Source organism: Trichoderma gamsii, assembly GCF_001481775.2.
Source record: "Trichoderma gamsii strain T6085 chromosome Unknown Scaffold_6.2, whole genome shotgun sequence".
NCBI classification, from domain to species: Eukaryota; Fungi; Ascomycota; class Sordariomycetes; order Hypocreales; family Hypocreaceae; genus Trichoderma; species Trichoderma gamsii.
Genome location: NW_020171343.1, coordinates 675,708 through 695,643, shown reverse-complemented (window position 1 = coordinate 695,643; position 19,936 = coordinate 675,708). Strand labels below are relative to the sequence as shown.

Sequence of the window (19,936 nt, the reverse complement as noted above, 5' to 3'; positions counted from 1 at the left end):
TGCTAATAAGCGCCGGCGCTGAGACAGGATCTATCCTTGCCTAAGCAGTGATACCCGAGCTCATTCGTCCGAATATCTCCCAATAAGAGCAGCGTGACGAAGTGCCATAGCGACCTCCAGCCACTTTCTTAGCGGTGATCGGCGCGCTGTGCCCAGAAGACAGCCTGTGTGTCTCGTCACATCTTCAGGCACGGGCACACCGCCAGAGCATTTGCGGCTAACCATCTGGTGATGAGCTGAAAATTCGTCGCAGTAGATTCCCGGCCTAGACTGGACTTGACAAGTTTACCAATCTGCAGATAGCTTCACCCTAAAAAGAGGAGGAATCACGCCATCTAGAGCCATGGATCTGTGATATTGGCAACTAGTCTGTGATGTGAACTTATGTATTCCTCATCACCCATCACTCATCACCATCACCCATCACATTTGGGCGGTTTTCTGTAGCTTATGATACTCACTTCCAAAGCGCAGAAAGAGTGATGGATGACGTTTTCTCTCATCTCATGCATTTGTTCATATCAGAAAATGAGATGCGATATCTGTAAACTGATAAGCAGCGCATTATGGTCAACAAACAAGCTTCGTGACCGCGGGCTTACCAAGACAATAAGTCACGTGAGTTCGCGATGCGCCATGTTGGTTGCCCACTTTGAATCGACGCGTTGGATGGCGACGCGAGTGGTGAAGTGACAAGATAAGATGAAATCATCAAGTTCAGCTTGTGCCCCTAATTCATCTGTTGCTTGATATCGAGCCTCCAAGCGCTGTAATTGGCACAGGGTGCAGATACTGTACTACCTTTCAGATGCCCAATCTCTGTTCCTAGCCAGGTATAAACACCACGGGCTTTCGCTTCGAGCTGCGCCATGTCAACGGCCTCGGCTGAGAATCCAATACTGCAGTCGCTCAATGCGGCCCAGCGCCGTGCTGTCACTTCCAATGCATCAACAGTTGCCATCCTGGCGGGCCCGGGGAGCGGCAAGACGCATACTCTCACATCACGCGTTGTGTGGCTAGTTCAGCAAACGGGCTACCAGCCATCAGACATCGTTGTAGCTACATTTACCGTCAAGGCAGCCCGTGAGATGAAGGAGCGAATTGGCAAAGTCCTTGGCCCGGAAAGTGAGAAGAAGATCGTGCTCGGCACCTTTCACTCCATTGCCCGGCGGTATCTCAGCGCCTATGGCAAACACATAGGTCTTGATTCCAAGTTTGGGATTGCCGATGATGGCGATTCGAGGGCAATTATTCAGCGCATATGTAAACGCCATGACTTCAACATCGACCCTGGGTATGCGAGATCGTGGATCAGCAAGAAGAAAGCCAAGGGCCATGTGACCGACGCACCTTCGAACAAGAAGCAGCCTGAGAATCCATCATTGAATGAGTGCTACAGGGAGTATCAGGAGCACCTAGAACGATCGAACTTACTAGACTACGACGACCTACTAGTGCGCTGCGTGGAGTTGCTGAGAACGTATCCAGCTTGTGTCTCAAACATCCAAGCGGTTCTCATAGACGAATACCAAGACACAAATGGCATTCAGTACGATTTGATGAAATTATTTGGCCAGGCTCGTCAACGCATAACGATTGTCGGCGATCCTGACCAAAGTATTTACGGCTGGCGATCAGCTGAGATCCGAAACCTGTACCGACTGCTACGAGACTTTCCCCAGACAGAGGAAATATCGCTAGAAGAAAATTACCGCTCATCTCGGTCAATTCTCGATGTATCTTTAACCGTTATTCAGCAAGATAAGAAGCGGTACCAAAAAGTGCTTCTTCCAGTTCATACAAAAGGCACAAGACCGGTTCTACGAAAGTTAAGGAGCTCTGCTGCAGAAGGTGACTGGATTGTCTCCGAAATCAAACGAGCTGTCACAATGTTTGGGGAGATGCTCAAGTATGAAGATGTTGCTATTCTGCTACGATCTGCATCTCTTTCAAGGCATATTGAATCAGCTTTAGGCAAGGCGGGGCTGGCCTATCGGATGATTGGCGGCCACAAGTTTTACGAACGAAAGGAGATCAAAGTTCTACTAGATTATCTGCGTGTCGTAAATCAGCCGGATAACAATGACTCGGTTGCACGAATCATCAACGTCCCCCGTCGAGGAATTGGAGACACGACAGTCAAGCGTCTCATAGAAGAGGCCGAGCAGCAAAAAATGAGCCTGTGGTCGCTGTTGAGAAAGCACTGTCAAGGCAGCCGCAAAGCAACGACAAAGATATTACCCAAGATGGAGCAGAAGCTCAATGCCGAACTAATAAGAATGGTATTGAATCTTCAAAGCCACGCTCAGCAAATCACCGAAAATAGCCACCAAACGTTGATTAATTTTATTGAGAAGCTACTATCGCAGCTCGATTTCAAGCAATACCTAGAGTCAGAGTATCCAGAAGATCACGAGCAGAGATGGCAAAACGTTCAAGAGTTCCTCAGCTTGGCCAATGACTTTGTACGGGACTCAGCAAACGCAGATGAGGAGCTGTTGCCAGAGATCGAGGATGTTGATCAGGCCAAAGACGACAGCACCCTGGGCCGATTCCTAGCAAACATAGCGCTAGCATCCGATGCTCAGAAAAATGATGAAGGGGCGGAGAAGAAATCAGTGATTACTATATCAACCATCCATGCCGCCAAGGGGCTCGAGTGGCCCATAGTGTTTATACCAGCTGTCTACGCCGGTTCAATTCCTCACTCCAGAGCGGAAGACTTGGATGAGGAAAGACGACTGCTTTACGTAGCAATGACCAGAGCGCAAGTGCTACTCTATCTCAGCTGCCCTTTGTACGGATCCCAGGGCATGAGTGGCAAGGTTGAGCTATCGCCTTTTGTTGCGCCTTTTGAGTCGACGGCTTTTGCTAAACAAGGAACATCATTTAACAGACCAATCCTAGAGGCAGCCGCAAAAATCCTTGGAAGAGATCTCCTCAGCGAGAAGGCAATCTTTGACAAGATTCCGCCCATGTTCTCTATGGAGGATAATCTGTTCCCAATCGATCCCATCGACGCAAGAGACCCAGAAGGACTTGGCGATTCACAAGGTTATCGCTCCAAGGGATCCAAACGGCAGCGGGTGAACAACCAAGGCTATGGTAGCGACGAAGAACTTGCCGAAGAACGCCAGTGGAAGAAAGAATACAGTACGACTATGGAACAAGCATCCAGCTTTACGATGGCCTCTTTGCCCGGCTTTGTATCGGCTGGAACGCATCAAAACACCCTGTCTGCGGCCGCTGCTGAAGAAGAAAAGGCAGCAGCAGCCAAAAAGGCCATAAAGATGGGCACCACCCGACGAAAAGCAGATCAGTCAAGCTTGCTCGGGTTCGTAACAACAACATCATCAAACAAGCCAGCGGCTCCAATGACTGGGTTTAAAGGCCCCGATATGTCCCTAGCTCGGTATCAGCTTGCAGCATCCCGCTCCGCAGCCCGGCTAGCTACTGAGGCGAAAGCCCCTGAGCTGCCAAAGCTTCCCGCCGTCGATCCATTATTGGCAAAACACAAACTCGTGAGCGGCAATGCTCTGAATCGGCCCAGCGTAATAAAGCAAGAAGCTGAAGACGGCAGTTCCAAGAAGCGCTACCACTGCTTCTCTAGCTCCCCGCCAAGGCCAACTGACGACGACGCCAAGGCAATCAAACAAGAGCAGGTCACTCCTACGGAACCTACTCCTGTACCAGACCGGCCTGCCACAAGCTTCCACAGGACGACTTTTGTTTCGGCCACGGCGAGAGGCGGCGTAAGACGTCCAGTGGGCTTGGGCCCTCCGCCGGGGATTGATAGGGTTCGCAGGCCGTTTAAGCCGTTGACGATAATGCGCCCAGCGAAGCAATGACAGCAACAAGGAGAATTAGCAATGGAAATATATAGATTTATGTACATGAAGTCTTTGTTAAACGGTTTTGGACTGTTAATATAGAAATGATGATGACAAGTGGGAGGTGATGTGCTAATGTGGATGCTCGGAAGCATAACGACAGCCTTACGAATAAGCATAACGACTTTGGCGGAGTTTGAGTAATGGGGCGCGAACAAGGGTAGAGATATATAGACGTTCGATAGAAGCCAGTCCATGTTGATGAATGTAAAGCATCAGCACGAATAAATCATCACTTGAGATCACTTAACTTGTCATTGAAACAGGCAAAAATGCCGCCGTATTTGGTTACTTCGTCTAACACAGAAATGAATGCTTCTTTTAGCCGTTACATTAAAGGCCATCACCTTCCTAGTCAGTGTAAAGACAAGCTGACCATCGGCCCCCCCTGTAACCTGACTATAAGTAATAGTCGCCTTGTCTTTTACGCTAAGGAAAGATAACTTATATAATAAATAGATTACCACTGCACACTATATATATACCACTAAACTATTAAATAAATTAAAGAAATAGAAAAAAATTTTAGTAGCTATTTAATAGTTACTTTTTAGATAATTAATTTTCTATTATTTATTTAATTTCTTTTTTTTTTTTTACCCTATAGAATTATTTTAAAGATAGTTTATAATTAAAAGCAATATATAAAAGAAAATATTTATACTCTTTAAATTAATTTTAAAGTAATTTATAAAGAGGGAGTAACTTAATTATAGTTTATTAAATAAAGCGGCTTTAAATTAATTTACTACTAATATTTACTTTTTTCTTACTTAAATAAAAAAATTTTACTTTACTATTATTATTTACTAAAGCTATATATATATATTTTACTTTTAAATAGCTATATATATAGAATTAATTTTTAAATACTTTAATAGTAAATTTTTTCTTATAAGTATAAGAATTAATTCTCTCTTTTATTAAAATATCCTTTTTTTTATTAATTATAATAATATTTAAAATTAATTTTTATTTAACTTATAGTAATTTATTAACTAATTTTTTAATATATTATATAATAGCTAATTTTAAATTAATTCTTATATTATAGTTTATATATATAAGGAGATAGGTGGGTATTAGTAATATATTACCCTTAATATAAATACTAAGCGCCCTTTATATAATAATATAGTAATACTATATTTATAATATAATAAAGTAAGAATTACTTCCCTATTAGCCTTAAATAAGCTTTAAATTAATTTAAATTAAGATAATTAATTAATTCTAATGCTTAGTAAGGTTTTTTATTATTACTTAGAGAGTAAGCTGTAAAGTGTATTATAATTTTAATTTTATATTAATAACTAGCTATTTAAGTTATTTAAAGGAGCGTAAAGAAGTAAACTTATATATTTAGTTAATTAAATAAAATTATTTATAAAATTTAATAATTTATTATAGATTATTTTAAGATTTTAATAATTTATTCCTAGCTTATTAAATTATTAAAATAATTTAATAATTTATTTATAATTAATAGGTTAGTCTTATATTAATCTAGTTTTACTTACCCAGTAGGCCTATTAGTGTAATTATAAGAGATAGGTTATGATATAATACTTCCCTCCTGTTAGTTTTATTTTTAAGATTTAGTTAATCTTAGTATAAATAACATATCCCTTACTTAGTAAGTGTGGTTAGTTTTTAATTTCTTTTACTAGTATTTCCTTAATTTCTTTATATTAACCTTTATTATATTAAATAAGATTTTTAAGTTAGTTTATTTAAAGATTATTAGTTATAAGTTATTATTTTATTTTATTATTATTAGTGCTAATAAAATAAATAAGTATTATTTATTTTATATTTTAAAGAATTATTTTAAGTGTTTATTATTACTTAATAATTCCTTATGTTATTTAAAGTGTATTTGCTTTAATTAATTATATTATAATATTTAAGGTTTATTTTTTAAATAGTTAAAGTAAATTGCTATTTATTACTTTTATTTAAAGGATAAGCTTAAAAAGGCTAAAGAAGAGTGTTACTGTGCTAATGCTAAGGTTAAGTGTCTTTATAAGTAAAAGAAAATATAATATATAAAAATAAGGTAAGTAATTACATAGGGTATAATAGATTTAAAGGAGCTGGATTAGGTTAAATGCAAGGAGGCGGAGGCTGCTTATTAGGCTGCTTTATTAGCGCTTAATTCTATCTTTATTAGCCTATCTTAGTCTATAGGCGCTATTAATTAATCTGCCTTTAAATTAGACCTATTATTATTTTTACCCTTAAAGATTAATGAAATTCCTATAGAGTTATTTAGGCGTTCCTCTTAAGTTCTTATTCTAGGACTTAAGAGTCTTTGCTAGGGTTATATTCTTTTTATCTTATAAGGTATTCCTATTCTCTTATTACTTTATTTATTTATATATAAATAAGTTTTTTAATTTTATATTTTTCTTTAATGTCTTAAATAATAATTTTATTTATAATTAATTTACTTATTTCTTTATTTACTAGTGCTTTCTTAAGTAATAATATATAAAAGATAGTTATTTTTAGTCTTATATTCTTAGGTAAGTTTAATTTATAGTTAACTTTACTGATTTTTTTTAGAATTTTAAATAGTTTAAGTTTTTTAAAATTTAATTTATTACTTAGCTTATTTATTTTAATATTTAGTAATTTTTTATTGTGTGAATGTTATAGTAAGTAGACTATATCTCCCTTTTAAAGGGTTAGTTTTTTAATTTTTATTTAGTTAGTGTATTCCTTTATGCGCTATTTAAAAAATTTAAATTAAACTTTAAGTTCTTTTTATAATTAGATTATATTTTCTATAAGTATATATATATTATTTGCATTTAGACTATTATAAGGTAGTCTATAGGCTTCTAGGGTAAACCTATAATTTATATAAAATAGTATAACTCTTATGGTTTTTATAGTAAAGCTATTATATTATATTTAAGTAATTAATAGTATTTTAACTTAGTTATTTTATTAGAGGTTAATATAGTATTATAAGTATACTTTAATAACTTAATTTATTTATTTTATTTATTTATTTATTTATAAATAGAATGCGGTACTTAACTTATAATAAGTTCTAAGTTTAGCTATTAATTTTTATTAAAATTTAAATGTAAAGGTGCTTCCTTTATTTAATATAATTTCTTTTAATATTTTATATTTAGTAAATATATATTTTATATAAAGATATATTAAGTTTTCTATATTATATACTTTCTTATATAGTAAGAAGTATACTTACTTTAAGAGTTTATTTATAACTATAAAAATACTATTAAATTATTTTTTAATTAGTAGATTTTTTAATTTAGGTAAGTTAGTAATATAGTTAAATATAATAGTATACTAATTCCTTTCTAAAACTGGGATTAATTATAATATTTTATATAGCTAATGCCTTTTATTTTTTATTTTCTTATATATATTATATTTTTAATAACTTTTAAAATTTTATTCTTTATTCCTGGAAATTTATAGTATTATACTGCATAGTTTTATATTATATAAATATTATAATATATAGCTGTGATTATACTTTAATATAAGTCTTAGATTACTTTAATTTATAATTTTAGTAATACTTAAATTTTTCCTTTTTATTTTAGTAATCCTTCTTTAATAGTTATTTCTTTTAGAAGTTTATTTAATTTTATTTATACTATATATTTTTTTATTTTATTAAAAATAGGGTTATATTCTTTTATAATAAATAAAGTGTTAACTTATATTTACTTATAGTTTCTTTAATAATTTTTTCTTAGAATTTAGGCTTTAACTTCTAGGATTTCCTTAAAGTGTTTTTCTTTTTTACTTAAGGCATCTGCTTATCTATTAGTAGTGCTATTATAATAAATAAATTTATAGTTAAAGTTTAATAGTATTTTAAAATAATAAGTTTATTATATAGAGAGTTTTTAAGTTTTAATAAAGTATATAATATTATAATAGTTAGTGTAAACTTTAACCTTATATTTACTTTTTAAATAATAGTGTTTTTATTCCTTAAATACTTTAAGAATTACTATAAATTCTTTATTATAAATAGGATACTTTAATTTTAGTTTATATAGTTTTTATAAGAAAAATATTATTGGATAGTTTTTCTTATTTTTATTTTTTTATATTAGTACTCCCTTAATAGTAAAGTTTAATAAGTTAGTTTTAATTTCTAGTGGTTTATTAAAATTATATATAATAAGTATAGGTTTACTAAGAAGTGTGTTTTTAAGTTATTTAAATGCTTTTTTTATTTTTAATTTATATATAAGTTTTTTATTTTTTAATTTTTTTTTGCTTTTTTTATTTTCTTTAAGTTAAGTGGCGTTAGTAAGTAGCTTTGCGATTTTACTATAGTTTTTAATAAATTTTTAATAGTAATTTACTAGGCCTAGGAAGCTTTATATTCTTTTTCTTATATTAAGTAGCTTTTAATTTTAAATTACTTTAAGTTTATTTAAGTTTATATGGACTTATCTTAGTAAAATTAAATGTCCTAGGAACTTAATTTCTTATATATAAAAGCTATATTTCTTAAGTTTTACTAATAGGTTAGTGTTTTATAATATTTATAGTACTTTATAGATATATTCCTTATGTTTTTTAAGGGTTTTTAAGAAAATAAGGATATTATTAAGGTAAATAATTATAAAGTTATTAATATATACTTATAGTATATAGTTAATTATTTATTAGAATATTGCGGGTATATTAGTTAGCTTAAATAGCATTACTAAGTATTTAAATAATTTATAGTGTATTTTAAATGCTATTTTTTATTTATCCCCCTTATAGATATAAATTAAGTTATATGCTCCCTTAAAGTCTAAGGCAGTAAATTAATTTACACTAATTAAGCGGTTTTAAATTTCTATAATAAGCGGTAGTAGGGTTTAATCTTTAATAGTAATTTCATTTAGCTATTAGTAGTTAATAACTAGTCTAAGTTTTTTATTTTTCTTAGGTATAAATATAATAAGGTATTTAGCTAGTAATATAAATAGTTTAATATATCCCTTTTTTAGCTATTTTTATATTTATTCTTAAAGTGTTTATAGCTTTACTTTACTAAGGTTATAGATTAAAAAGAACTTTATTATCTTACTATTTATAAGGTCTATATAATAATCCTATTATAAATAAAGCAGCTATACTATTTCTAGTATTAGATTAAATAATTTTTTATATTTTCTTTTATATTATTAAGGTACTTTTTAAAGAATTTCTTTAAGTTCTTTAAGTTTTTCTTTTTTCTTAGCTTTTAATAATGCTTTATCTAGGGCTTATAATTTTATTTTAACTTATATAATAATTCTATTAATATATACTTATTCTCCTTTAACTTTTTTATAGTTATATTATAGTAATACTAGTAATTTTTCTATATTAAATTTAACCTTTTTCTTAGGTTTTATTTTTATTTTTTTTAATTTTTCTTAATTTTATTATATATAAGATTTTATTTTTAAGTCTATAGGCGTGTCTTTGCCTTCCTTGCCCTCTCTATAGCTGTCACGACCCAACACTTATGGTCGTCACAACGGGCCTACAGGGTAGGACAGAACGGATTAACTATAATCCGTTGACCAATTAAAAGCCCACGCTCACTAAATAAGGAAAGCCAGGAAAGCTAGCTTTCCTTAACACTAAGGAAAGCTAGGAAAGACAGCTTTCCACTACGATCTAGAAACCTTAACTAGATATATAAGTTTACTTCACCACGCTCATTTAAATAACTTAGATAGCCAGTTGTTAACACAGAATTAAGATTACAACACGCTTTGCACTGCTTACTATCTAGTAACATTTATTATTACTATTTATATTGCCCGAAGATCTCTTAATCGCTCCGCTAACATAAACCCAGAACTGAACTCTAGGTTTATCTCTTAGGAAGCCCTTGTATTACTAACTATCTAGTGTATAGTTCATCACACATTAATAACTCTTATTCGGACGGCTACCAGACCTACAGGCAATATTGCAACAATAGCCAACGTTTAACCACCAGCGGACCTAATAAACTAGGATCCCCCTGCTAACCCACAATAGGCACCACTACCGGTGCTTACCCCGGAACAGCAGGCAATTAACGCTCTTTTTGCACGCATTAAGGCCCTGGAGAAACTGGCAAATAAACAAAAGATCACTATTAAAGAATAAAAAGAATAATTAAACGCCCGTTGCACTAAGGAAAAGGGAGAAATTATCCGACCCAAACGGCTAGATAACTATAATGGAAACCCCGGCGACAGGGAGAAGTACTTTAATAAAGTGGAAACCTACTTCAGATACTTTACTACTACCTTAGCAGACAATGAAGACAAAGTCCACTTTGCAGCTAGTTGCCTCATAGGAGCAGCTAAAGAATAGTTCAGGCCCTACATAAAGGACTAAAATATAAACCCCAATTAGAAAGACTTAAAGAAAGAAACTAAATATATCTTTAAAGAATACTAAAACTATAAGGATAAACTCATTAAGGCTTTCAGAACTATAAACAAACAATAAGAAGCTAAGAAATAACTTTAAGCCCTAATCCAAAAAGGACCTCTGTTTAAACACACCGCAACCTTCAACTAACTTCTCCAGAAAGTTAACTGGACTAAAGAATCCAAAAAGGAACGCTACTATATAAGCGTCAAACCAGAAGTTAAGGATGAACTCTTTAGACTCAACAGAGATAAAATGAGCTTCGTCAAATTCACTGAGGAAGCCATTAAAATTGACAATTGTTAATATAAACGAAAGCAAGAACGTAAAGCGGAAAAATCTAGAACCCTACCTAGGTTCCAACCACAAGCCAATTAAGGCAAGAAGCGACAAGAGTACATTGTAAAAGATAATAGTACTCAACCGGGAAAAATGGACATTAACAACATCAACAAAAGGAAGTTTAACGGAACCTGCAACACCTATGGCAAGAAAGGCCATAAAGAGGCAGATTGCTGTTCTAAGATTACCTATGGATTCTATGGCAAGAAAGGCCACAATAAAGCCCACTGCTATACTAAGAAAAACGCAAAATCTAAGACCACTAAGGACAAGGCCCAGATAGACGCCATAATGGAAGTACCCTATGACCACCTTAGCTAGACAGCGTGCTATAACGATTTATGTCTTATGCACTAAAGCAGTAAGGAAGGTTTAGGATACTACCCAAAGAAACCACGAGCTAAGAAATCTCATAAGATCGTCCGAATTAACACCCTTAATTTTTATAAATAGCCTCACCCAAGGGATTTCAACTATAATAGTTACGAAGATTATAATACTAATGAATTAGACTATAAGCCCCTCACAACTAGGAATAGCACCAGGAGGAATATACACTAATACAACAACTGCAGCTCCACGGAACCTTATTCCATTTATGCACTTTACGAATGCTCATCTTGCGGCTTATAGAACATTAATTACACATGCGAGAATAATAAATTAGAGGACTTTAAGGATGAAATCCCAGTTACCTTTAAAGACGTATACAACAGCAACAATCCCGACGGCGACGAATATCACCAATGCGGCGCACTAGAACCCCGACATAATATAACATACCCAAAATACGCAGGAAAATATAAATGCCCTCTATGCAAGTCCAGAAATAAAAACCACAAATGCCTAGGATATTAAAGGAGCCTATACTATAACAGCATAGACATACTACATATCTATAACATCAAAGAACAAGGAAAAAATATATACTAATGTAAAGTCTATAAATCAACAGACTTTGACCATAACTGCGACAGATGCCGCATCTGTGGATCCTATAACCCTAAATATAACTGCATGTATGTTCTAGGGGAATAAGCAGAAGAATAAGAAAGACAGGAGGAAAAACAATAATACCTTAATGAAAACCCACCTCGCAGGATAACCCTAGAAGAGGCTTGGGAACAAATTAGACTTAATAAAATAGACATTTAAGGAGCATATAACTAAGTCCCTATCCAGGACCTCTTAAATGCCCTAAATAAAGACTGCGGAATACATAATTAAAAATAGTGCAATAACATCTACTGCCAAATACATATCTTTAATAAACTAAAAGACTGGCACAAATATTAACTAAAGTAAGTCAAGCATGAAGAATATATAATAGACCACTTCCTAGACTGCGCAGTAATATACTGCAGCATACACAGAGAAAAGAAAAGCCAATTTTATTAAATTACCCAAAAACTAGCACAAAAAGGTTATAATTTTAAGAATTATTTAAACTAAAAATAAGGCAATAAAACCCTAATTAAGAGATACTACTGTTTAATTAAGGATTAAAACGAAGAATTAAAGTGCTAATAGTGCGCGAAATACTAAAGCGTTAAATGGGACTAAACCCATTTAGACAGCATCCGAATCGACGCAATCGGAAGTAATAGCAAGAAACTACAAGTCAAGGGATACATTAATCAATCCCTGGTTACAATATACATGGACAGTGGTGCGGATCGCAACCTCATTACCCCCCGAATAGTAAACCTACTCAGCTTACCATACGCTAAGAAAAAATAACCTACATATATGTCTAGTGTCGCCACACCTAATGCTAAGATAATAATTAATTACGAGACTGATCATCTCCCAATTACAATTGCTAGTTATACTAAGACTATTAAGTTTAACATTATGCCCCTTGGTAACTGCGACGTTTTGCTTAGACACCCCTAGTTGAAATAAGGTAACCTACTAATTAACTGGAAAACTAAATAAATACTCTAGGATATAGACATTACCCAGGAGTTATGACTAAGCTATGGAGAGGGCAAGGAAGGCAAAGACGCGCCTACAGACCCAAAAATAAAATCTTATGCGCAATAAAATAAAGAAAAAACAGAAAAAATAAGAACAGAACCTAGAAGAAAGGTTAAATTTAATATAGAAAAATCGCCAGTACCACCTTAATATGACCACAGACGAGTCAAAGGAGAATAAGTACGCATCGACTGAATCATTGAACAAATAAAAATAGAATTACGAGCTCTAGACAAAGCCTTACTAAAAGCAAAAGAAAAAGACAAACTAAGAGAATTAAAAGAAACTCTCCTAAAAGCACCTCGATAATATAAAAGGAAATACAGAAAACTATTTAGTCTAACACTGGAAACGGTATAACCGCTTCATTTATAATGGGATTATTACATAGATCTTATAGACGGAAAAACAATAAAATTCTTTCTAATCTATAATCTCAGTAAAGTAAAACTTAAGACACTTTAAGAATGGATATAAGAACAGCTAGAAAAAGGACACATTAGGCCATTCACATCACCAGCTGGATACCCTGTTATATTTATATTAAAGAAGAATAGGAAACTTAGACTAGTCATTGACTATAGACAGTTAAACGAGATTACAATTAAGGATTAAACCCTATTACCGCTTATTATAGAAATTTAAGACCGCTTAACCGGTGTAAATTAGTTCACTGCCTTAGATCTTAAGGGAGTGTATAACTTAATTTGCATCTAAGAAGGGGACAAATGGAAAATAGCGTTTAAAATACGCTATGGATTATTCAAATGCTTAGTTATGCCATTTAGGCTTACTAACGCACCAGTAACATTTTAACGAATAATTAACCATATACTACAAGCATATATTAATAACTTTATAATTATATACCTCAATGATATTCTTATCTTCTTAAAAACCCTTAAAGAACACAAAGAACACGTCCATAAGGTACTATAAACACTACAAGACGCTAACCTTCTAGTGGAATTAAAAAAATATTATTTCCACGTTTAAGAAGTTAAATTCCTAGGACACCTAATCTCACTAGGATAAGTCTAAATGGACCTAGATAAGCTTAAAGCAATCCGAGACTGGGAATTTCCAGAAATAAGAAAAGGAATATAAAGCTTCTTAGGCCTAGCGAATTATTACTAAAGATTTATTAGGAACTATAGCAAGATCGCTAAGCCACTTACTAATGCCACTTAACTTAAAGAAGATAAGAAGGGCAAGAAGAAACTAAAAGATAGGAAACTCGCGTATAAGCTAGAAATAAAAGAAGCGTTTAAATAACTTAAAAACGCCCTTCTTAGCGAACCTATGCTCATTATATACAATCCTAACAAGCCATTAGAGATCAAAATAAATTTATTAGACTTTACTATTAGAGGAGTACTAATACAGAAAGACGAAAATGGGAAAAACCATCCAGTAGCATTCTTCTTACGAAAACTACATAAACCAGAGCTAAGATACCCCATATATAACAAAGAATTTATAGCAATCCTCAAAGCATTTAAGGAATAGAGACACTACTGTTTAGGAAGCAAGTATAAGGTTAAGGTCCATACTAACCACCGCAATATCGTATACTTCACTAAGACTTAAAAACTCTCTGCGCGACAAACATAATATTTTAAGACACTCTTAGACTTTAACTATAAACTTATCCATTACGACGGCATTGCTAATGGATAAGCAGACGCACTAAGTAAAAAAGAAGAACACTTTGAAGAAATTCCAGAATTCAAAGCCCAAATTCTAAGGAAAAATCATTAAGGAAACTACAAATAAATATGAGTTAATACCCTATTTGTTGTAGAAGAACACAACCCTATCCTTGACAAAATAAGGGAATATGTAGCCAATATGGAACTAGAAGAACTCCCGGAAGAAGCAACCATTGAGGAAGGCTTGCCAAAATGGGAAGGAAAAATCTGGGTACCACTAGAACTATAATTAGAAGTAATTTAAGACTTATATCGCAGCATAATCGCGGCAGCATACTGTAGTATCTAAACTACCTAGAACCACGCTATACGCTACTATAAATTTCCAGGAATAAAAAATAAAATTTTGGAAGTTATTAAGAAATGCGATATATGTAAGAAGATAAAAGATAAAAGGCATCAGCCATATAGAATATTATAACTAACCTTAGTTCCAGAAAGAAATTAGAACACAGTTACATTTAACCACATTACTGACTTGCCTAAGTTAAAAGATTTACTAATTAGAAAATAATTTGACAGTATTTTCGTGGTTATGGACAAACTCTTAAAGCAAGTATATTTCTTACTATATAAGAAATTGCATACAGCAGAAAATTTAGCGCATCTCTATATAAGATATATATTTACTAAACACGGAATGCTAAAAGAAATTATATTAGATAAAGGAAGTACCTTTACATCCAAATTCTAGTAAGAACTAATGGCTAAACTTAGAACTTACTATAAGCTAAGCACCGCGTTCCATCCATAAATAGACAGACAGACAGAACAGATGAATTAAGTTATTAAAGCATACTTATAATGCTACATTAACCTCTAGCAAGACAACTGGGTTAAAATGCTATTAATCGCATAAATGTAATACAATAGCTCTACCACGGAAACTACGGGAGTTACACTGTTTTACGCTAACTACAGATTTACACTAGAAGCCTATAGACTACCTCGCGATAGCCTAAATGCGGACAATGCACGCATCCTTGCAGAAGATATGATCCAATTACAGGAAGAACTTAAAGTTTAACTTAAATTCTTTAGGCAGCGCATAAAGGAATATACTAACTAAATAAGGATTAAGGGACTAACCCTTTAGGAGGGAGACATAGTCTACCTACTACGACATTCACGCAATAAAAAATTGCTAAATATTAGAATAAATAGGCTAAGTAATAAATTGAATTTTAGAAAACTTAGACTATTTAAAATTCTGAAGAAAATTGGCGAAGTTAATTACGAATTAGACTTACCCGAAAACATGAGATTAAAAACAGCCGTCTTCCACGTATCACTACTTAAGAAAGCACTAGTGGACGAGGAAATAGGCGAACTAATTATAGACGAAATTATTGTCTAAGACATTAAAGAAGAATATAAAATTGAAAAACTACTTCGCATGCAAATAAACGAAGAAACAGAAGAACGAGAATACCTCGTTAGATGGAAAGGATACGATTCCAATGAAGACTCTTAGGTTCCAGAAAAAGAACTTAAGAGGAGTGCCTAGACAATCCTATGGGAATTTTATCGGTCTTTAGGGGTGGAAATAACAATGGGTCCAGTTCAAAGGCAGACCAATTAACGGCGTTAACGGACTAGGACGGGCCGACGGTAGAATTAGGCGCTAACAGGGTAACCTAATGAGCGGCCTCCGCTTCGCGTTCCTCGCGCTTAACCCGTTCCAATTCCTCTAAATTATCCAGCCCCCGCGCAATTGCACGTTCTATCCTCCTCAACCACTCTTATTTCTGGGTACGAAGACGTTTAACCTTCGCACTAAGCTCTAACTAAGCCTCTTTAGCTTCCTTAAGCTCCTTATTTAGTTTTAAATGATGAGACGCGACTTTTCGCATCTGTTAAGGGGTAAGACTAAAAGCCTTACAATAAGATTTCTGATTTTTCATATAAGATAAACAATAACGGGAATCCTCTTCCAAAGCAACGCATTTATGACCTTAAGACTCACAGTAGGTGCACGACTTTATAATAAGAACGGAATTCTTTAGTATAGTGTTAGTAAGACCTTTACGCTTCTCTTTCTTTTGCGTGGAAGTATTGTTATTATCTCGCTTGCGTTTAACCATAATAAAAATAAAGGAAGAAAACTAAGGAAGGAATAACTCACTTAGGAAGGAAGACAGGTGGGGATACTTATATGATAACGTGACTAGGTCTTGAGGATAAGACCAACAAGGAGGGAGTATTATGTCACAACCCAACACTTATGGTTATCACAACGGGCCTATAGGGTAAGACAGAACGGATTAACTATAATCCGTTAACCAATCAAAAGCCCACGCTCACTAAACAAGGAAAGCCAGGAAAGCTAGCTTTCCTTAACACCAAGGAAAGCTAGGAAAGACAGCTTTCCACTACGATCCAGAAACCTTAACTGGATATATAAGTTTACTTTATTACGCTTATTTAAATAACTTAGATAGCCAGTTGTTAACACAGAATTAAGATTGTAACACGCTCTGCACTGCTTACTATCTGGTAACATTTGTTATTACTATTTACATTGCCCGAAGATCTCCTAATTGCTCCGCCAATATAAACCCAGAACTGAACTCTAGGTTTGTCTCTTGGGAAGCCCTTGTATTACTAACTATCTAGTGTACGGTTCGTCACAATAGCTTAGTTATAGCTCTTAGGTAATATTTATTTCCTAGAGTATTTATTTAATTTTTTAGTTAATTAGTAAGTTACTTTATTTTAACTATAGGTATTTAAGTAAAATATTATAGGTATTAAGAGGTATAATATTAAACTTAATAGTTTTAGTATAATTAATAATTATAATTAAGAGATAATTAGTTTTATAATTAATTATTATTTTAGCATTAGGTATAGTAACACTAAATATATATATAAGTTATTTTTTCTTAGTATATAATAACCTAAGTAAGTTTATTATTTTAAAAGTAATAAGGTTATAATCCGCACTACTGTTTATATATATTTTTACTAGCTATTAGTTAATATACCCTTTAATTAATAATTTCTTATTACTGCGTTTAATTAAATTAATTTAAATGCTGTTTAAATAGTTTTATTCTTATATAATATTTTAGTATTTTATATACTATTAGCATTTAATATTATAGTTTTATTTTTAAATTAGGTAATAATATTTCTTAATAAGTCCTTCTTAGGTATTATAATGTTTTTTTAGGTTATAGCCTTTTATTTTTAGTTTTATTATTATTTATTAGTATTACTATTATTTTACTATATATATATTATAGTATTGCCTTTTATAATTTAAAAAATGTATTTTTTAATATTTAATTAGTTAATAATATACTTATAGGTTATTATATTATTCTTTAATTTTATTATATATATATAATTTATAGTATAGCTTATTATAGTATTTATAGTTTTTATTCTTATATTTTTTATTAAATTTATATTCCTTTATAAGTTTTATTTTTAATAGAGTATAGGATTATAATAATATAATATAATTATAAGCATTAAAGATATTAATTTTAATAAGTATAAGGAGGTTAATTTATATTAAAGGGAATTCCTTTAAGTATTATCTTTATTTTTCTTATCTTTAATATTCCTTAATTAATATATTTAAGACTTTATTATAGTTATATTAAGAGTTTTATAAGCTATAGGTATTATATCCCTAGCATTTATAATTTAAGTTTTTTAACTTATAGAGCTTATATTAGTATATATAGGATATCTTTTATATAAGTTTTTCTTTTTCTTTAAGGTCCTTAAAGTATTCTTTAATTACTTTATTTTATTTTTTAAAGAGTTTATATATTTTATTTATATTTTATTAGTGCTCTCCTTTATAGTTATAGTAATATCCTTTTATAAATTTATAGTTTAAGTATCTTATATATTTATAGTTATAGTTTTATAAGTAGCAGTTATTATATTTATAATTCTCCTTTTATATAGTAATTTATTTTCCTTTATATATGTGGTTAATATTCTATAAGCTATAAGATAAGTATTTATAAAGTGCATAGATAGAATAGGGTTTTATAGAGCTATAGTTTTTATATTTCTTTTTATAAAAGTTAAGGGTATTAATTTATATAGTTTTATAAGACTTCTTAGCTTATAGCCTTTTTAAATAATATTTAAATCTTTCCTTATTACTTTTATATATAAAATATAAATTATTATAGTAAGTTATTTAGCTAAGGTAATTATAAAGTACTTTTATAATTGCGTTTATTTAAACTTTATTTTTAATAGTCTTAGAATATCTTTTATTTTTCTTAGTATAGCAATAGGCTTTATTATAGCCTTTTTTACTATAAAATTTATAAGTTATTTTAAAATAGTAGTTTACTTCCTTATAGCCTTTCTTACTATAGGCATTATATATTTTAATAAACCTTCTTTTATTAATATTATTAATATTTATTTTTCTTAGTTATATGCTATTATCTTTAGCTATATAATTTAAGTGTTTTTTACTTTAGTTAGCTTAAGGTAAGAATTTAGGTATAGTTTTAGTTTTCTTAGCCTTATATTTTTATTTATATTTAAATTATTAATTATTAATTTTAATAGCTTTTTTTATAAATTTAGTAAAGCTTAATTTATCTTTATTAAGTTTAAAGAGCTTATCCTTAACTTTTAGTTTAATACTTATATAATAGTATTTTTTCTTAAATTCCTTAGTTTAATTAACTTTTTAAAGAAGTTAAATAAAGGTTACGGTATATTTAATTAAAGGTCCTTTTTAAATTAAGGATTAAAGCTATTTTTTAGCTTTTTATTATTTATTTATAATTCTAAAGGCCTTAATAAATTTATCCTTATAATTTTAGTATTTCTTAAAGATATATTATATTTCTGCCTTTAAGTCTTTTTAATTTAAGTTTATATTTTAGTCCTTTATATAGGGCCTAAATTATTCTTTAATTACTCCTATAAGGTAATTAGCTATAAAGTAAACTTTATTTTTATTATTTACTAAAGTAATAGTAAAGTATTTAAAGTAAGTTTTTACTTTATTAAAGTATTTCTTTTTATTACTAAGGTTTTTATTATAATTATTTAATTACTTAGGTTAAATAATTTCTCCTTTTTCTTTAGCGCAGCAGGTGTTTAATTATTCTTTTTATTCTTTAATAGTAGCTTTTTATTTAGTTATAAGATATTTTAGGGTCTTAATATATGTAAAGAGAGTGTTAATTACTTATTATTCTAAGGTAAGTACTAGTAGTAGTGCTTATTGTAGTTTAATAGGGGTATCTTAGTTTATTAGGTCCACTAGTAGCTAAATATTAGCTATTATTATAATATTACCTATAGGTTTAGTAACTATTTAAATAAGAGTTATTAATATATAATAACCTAAGTTATTAATATCTTAAATAGTTAATGGCTTATAAGATTCCTAAGGGATAAACTTAATTTATAGTTTATATTAGTAAATTAGTTAAGAGATTTATAAGTAATAGTAAATAGTAAATAATAATATTACTTAAAGAGTAAGCTATAGAGTGTATTATAATTTTAATTCTGTGTTAATAATTAGCTATTTAAGTTATTTAAAGGAGTGTAAAGAAGTAAACTTATATATTTAGTTAATTAAATAGGATTATTTATAAA

At 31.2% G+C, this 19,936-nt stretch overlaps 1 protein-coding gene across 1 annotated transcript; it reads left to right on the top strand.

The window, feature by feature from the left end:
- Nucleotides 1-869: 869 nt before the first annotated feature.
- On the top strand, nt 870-3,848 carry TGAM01_v202521 (hypothetical protein; the record flags this gene model as incomplete). The annotated part of the gene is made up of 1 exon (XM_018804967.1): nt 870-3,848. One exon carries the CDS (start codon nt 870-872, stop codon nt 3,846-3,848), a length of 2,979 nt encoding a protein of 992 aa, XP_018661691.1.
- Nucleotides 3,849-19,936: the final 16,088 nt, after the last annotated feature.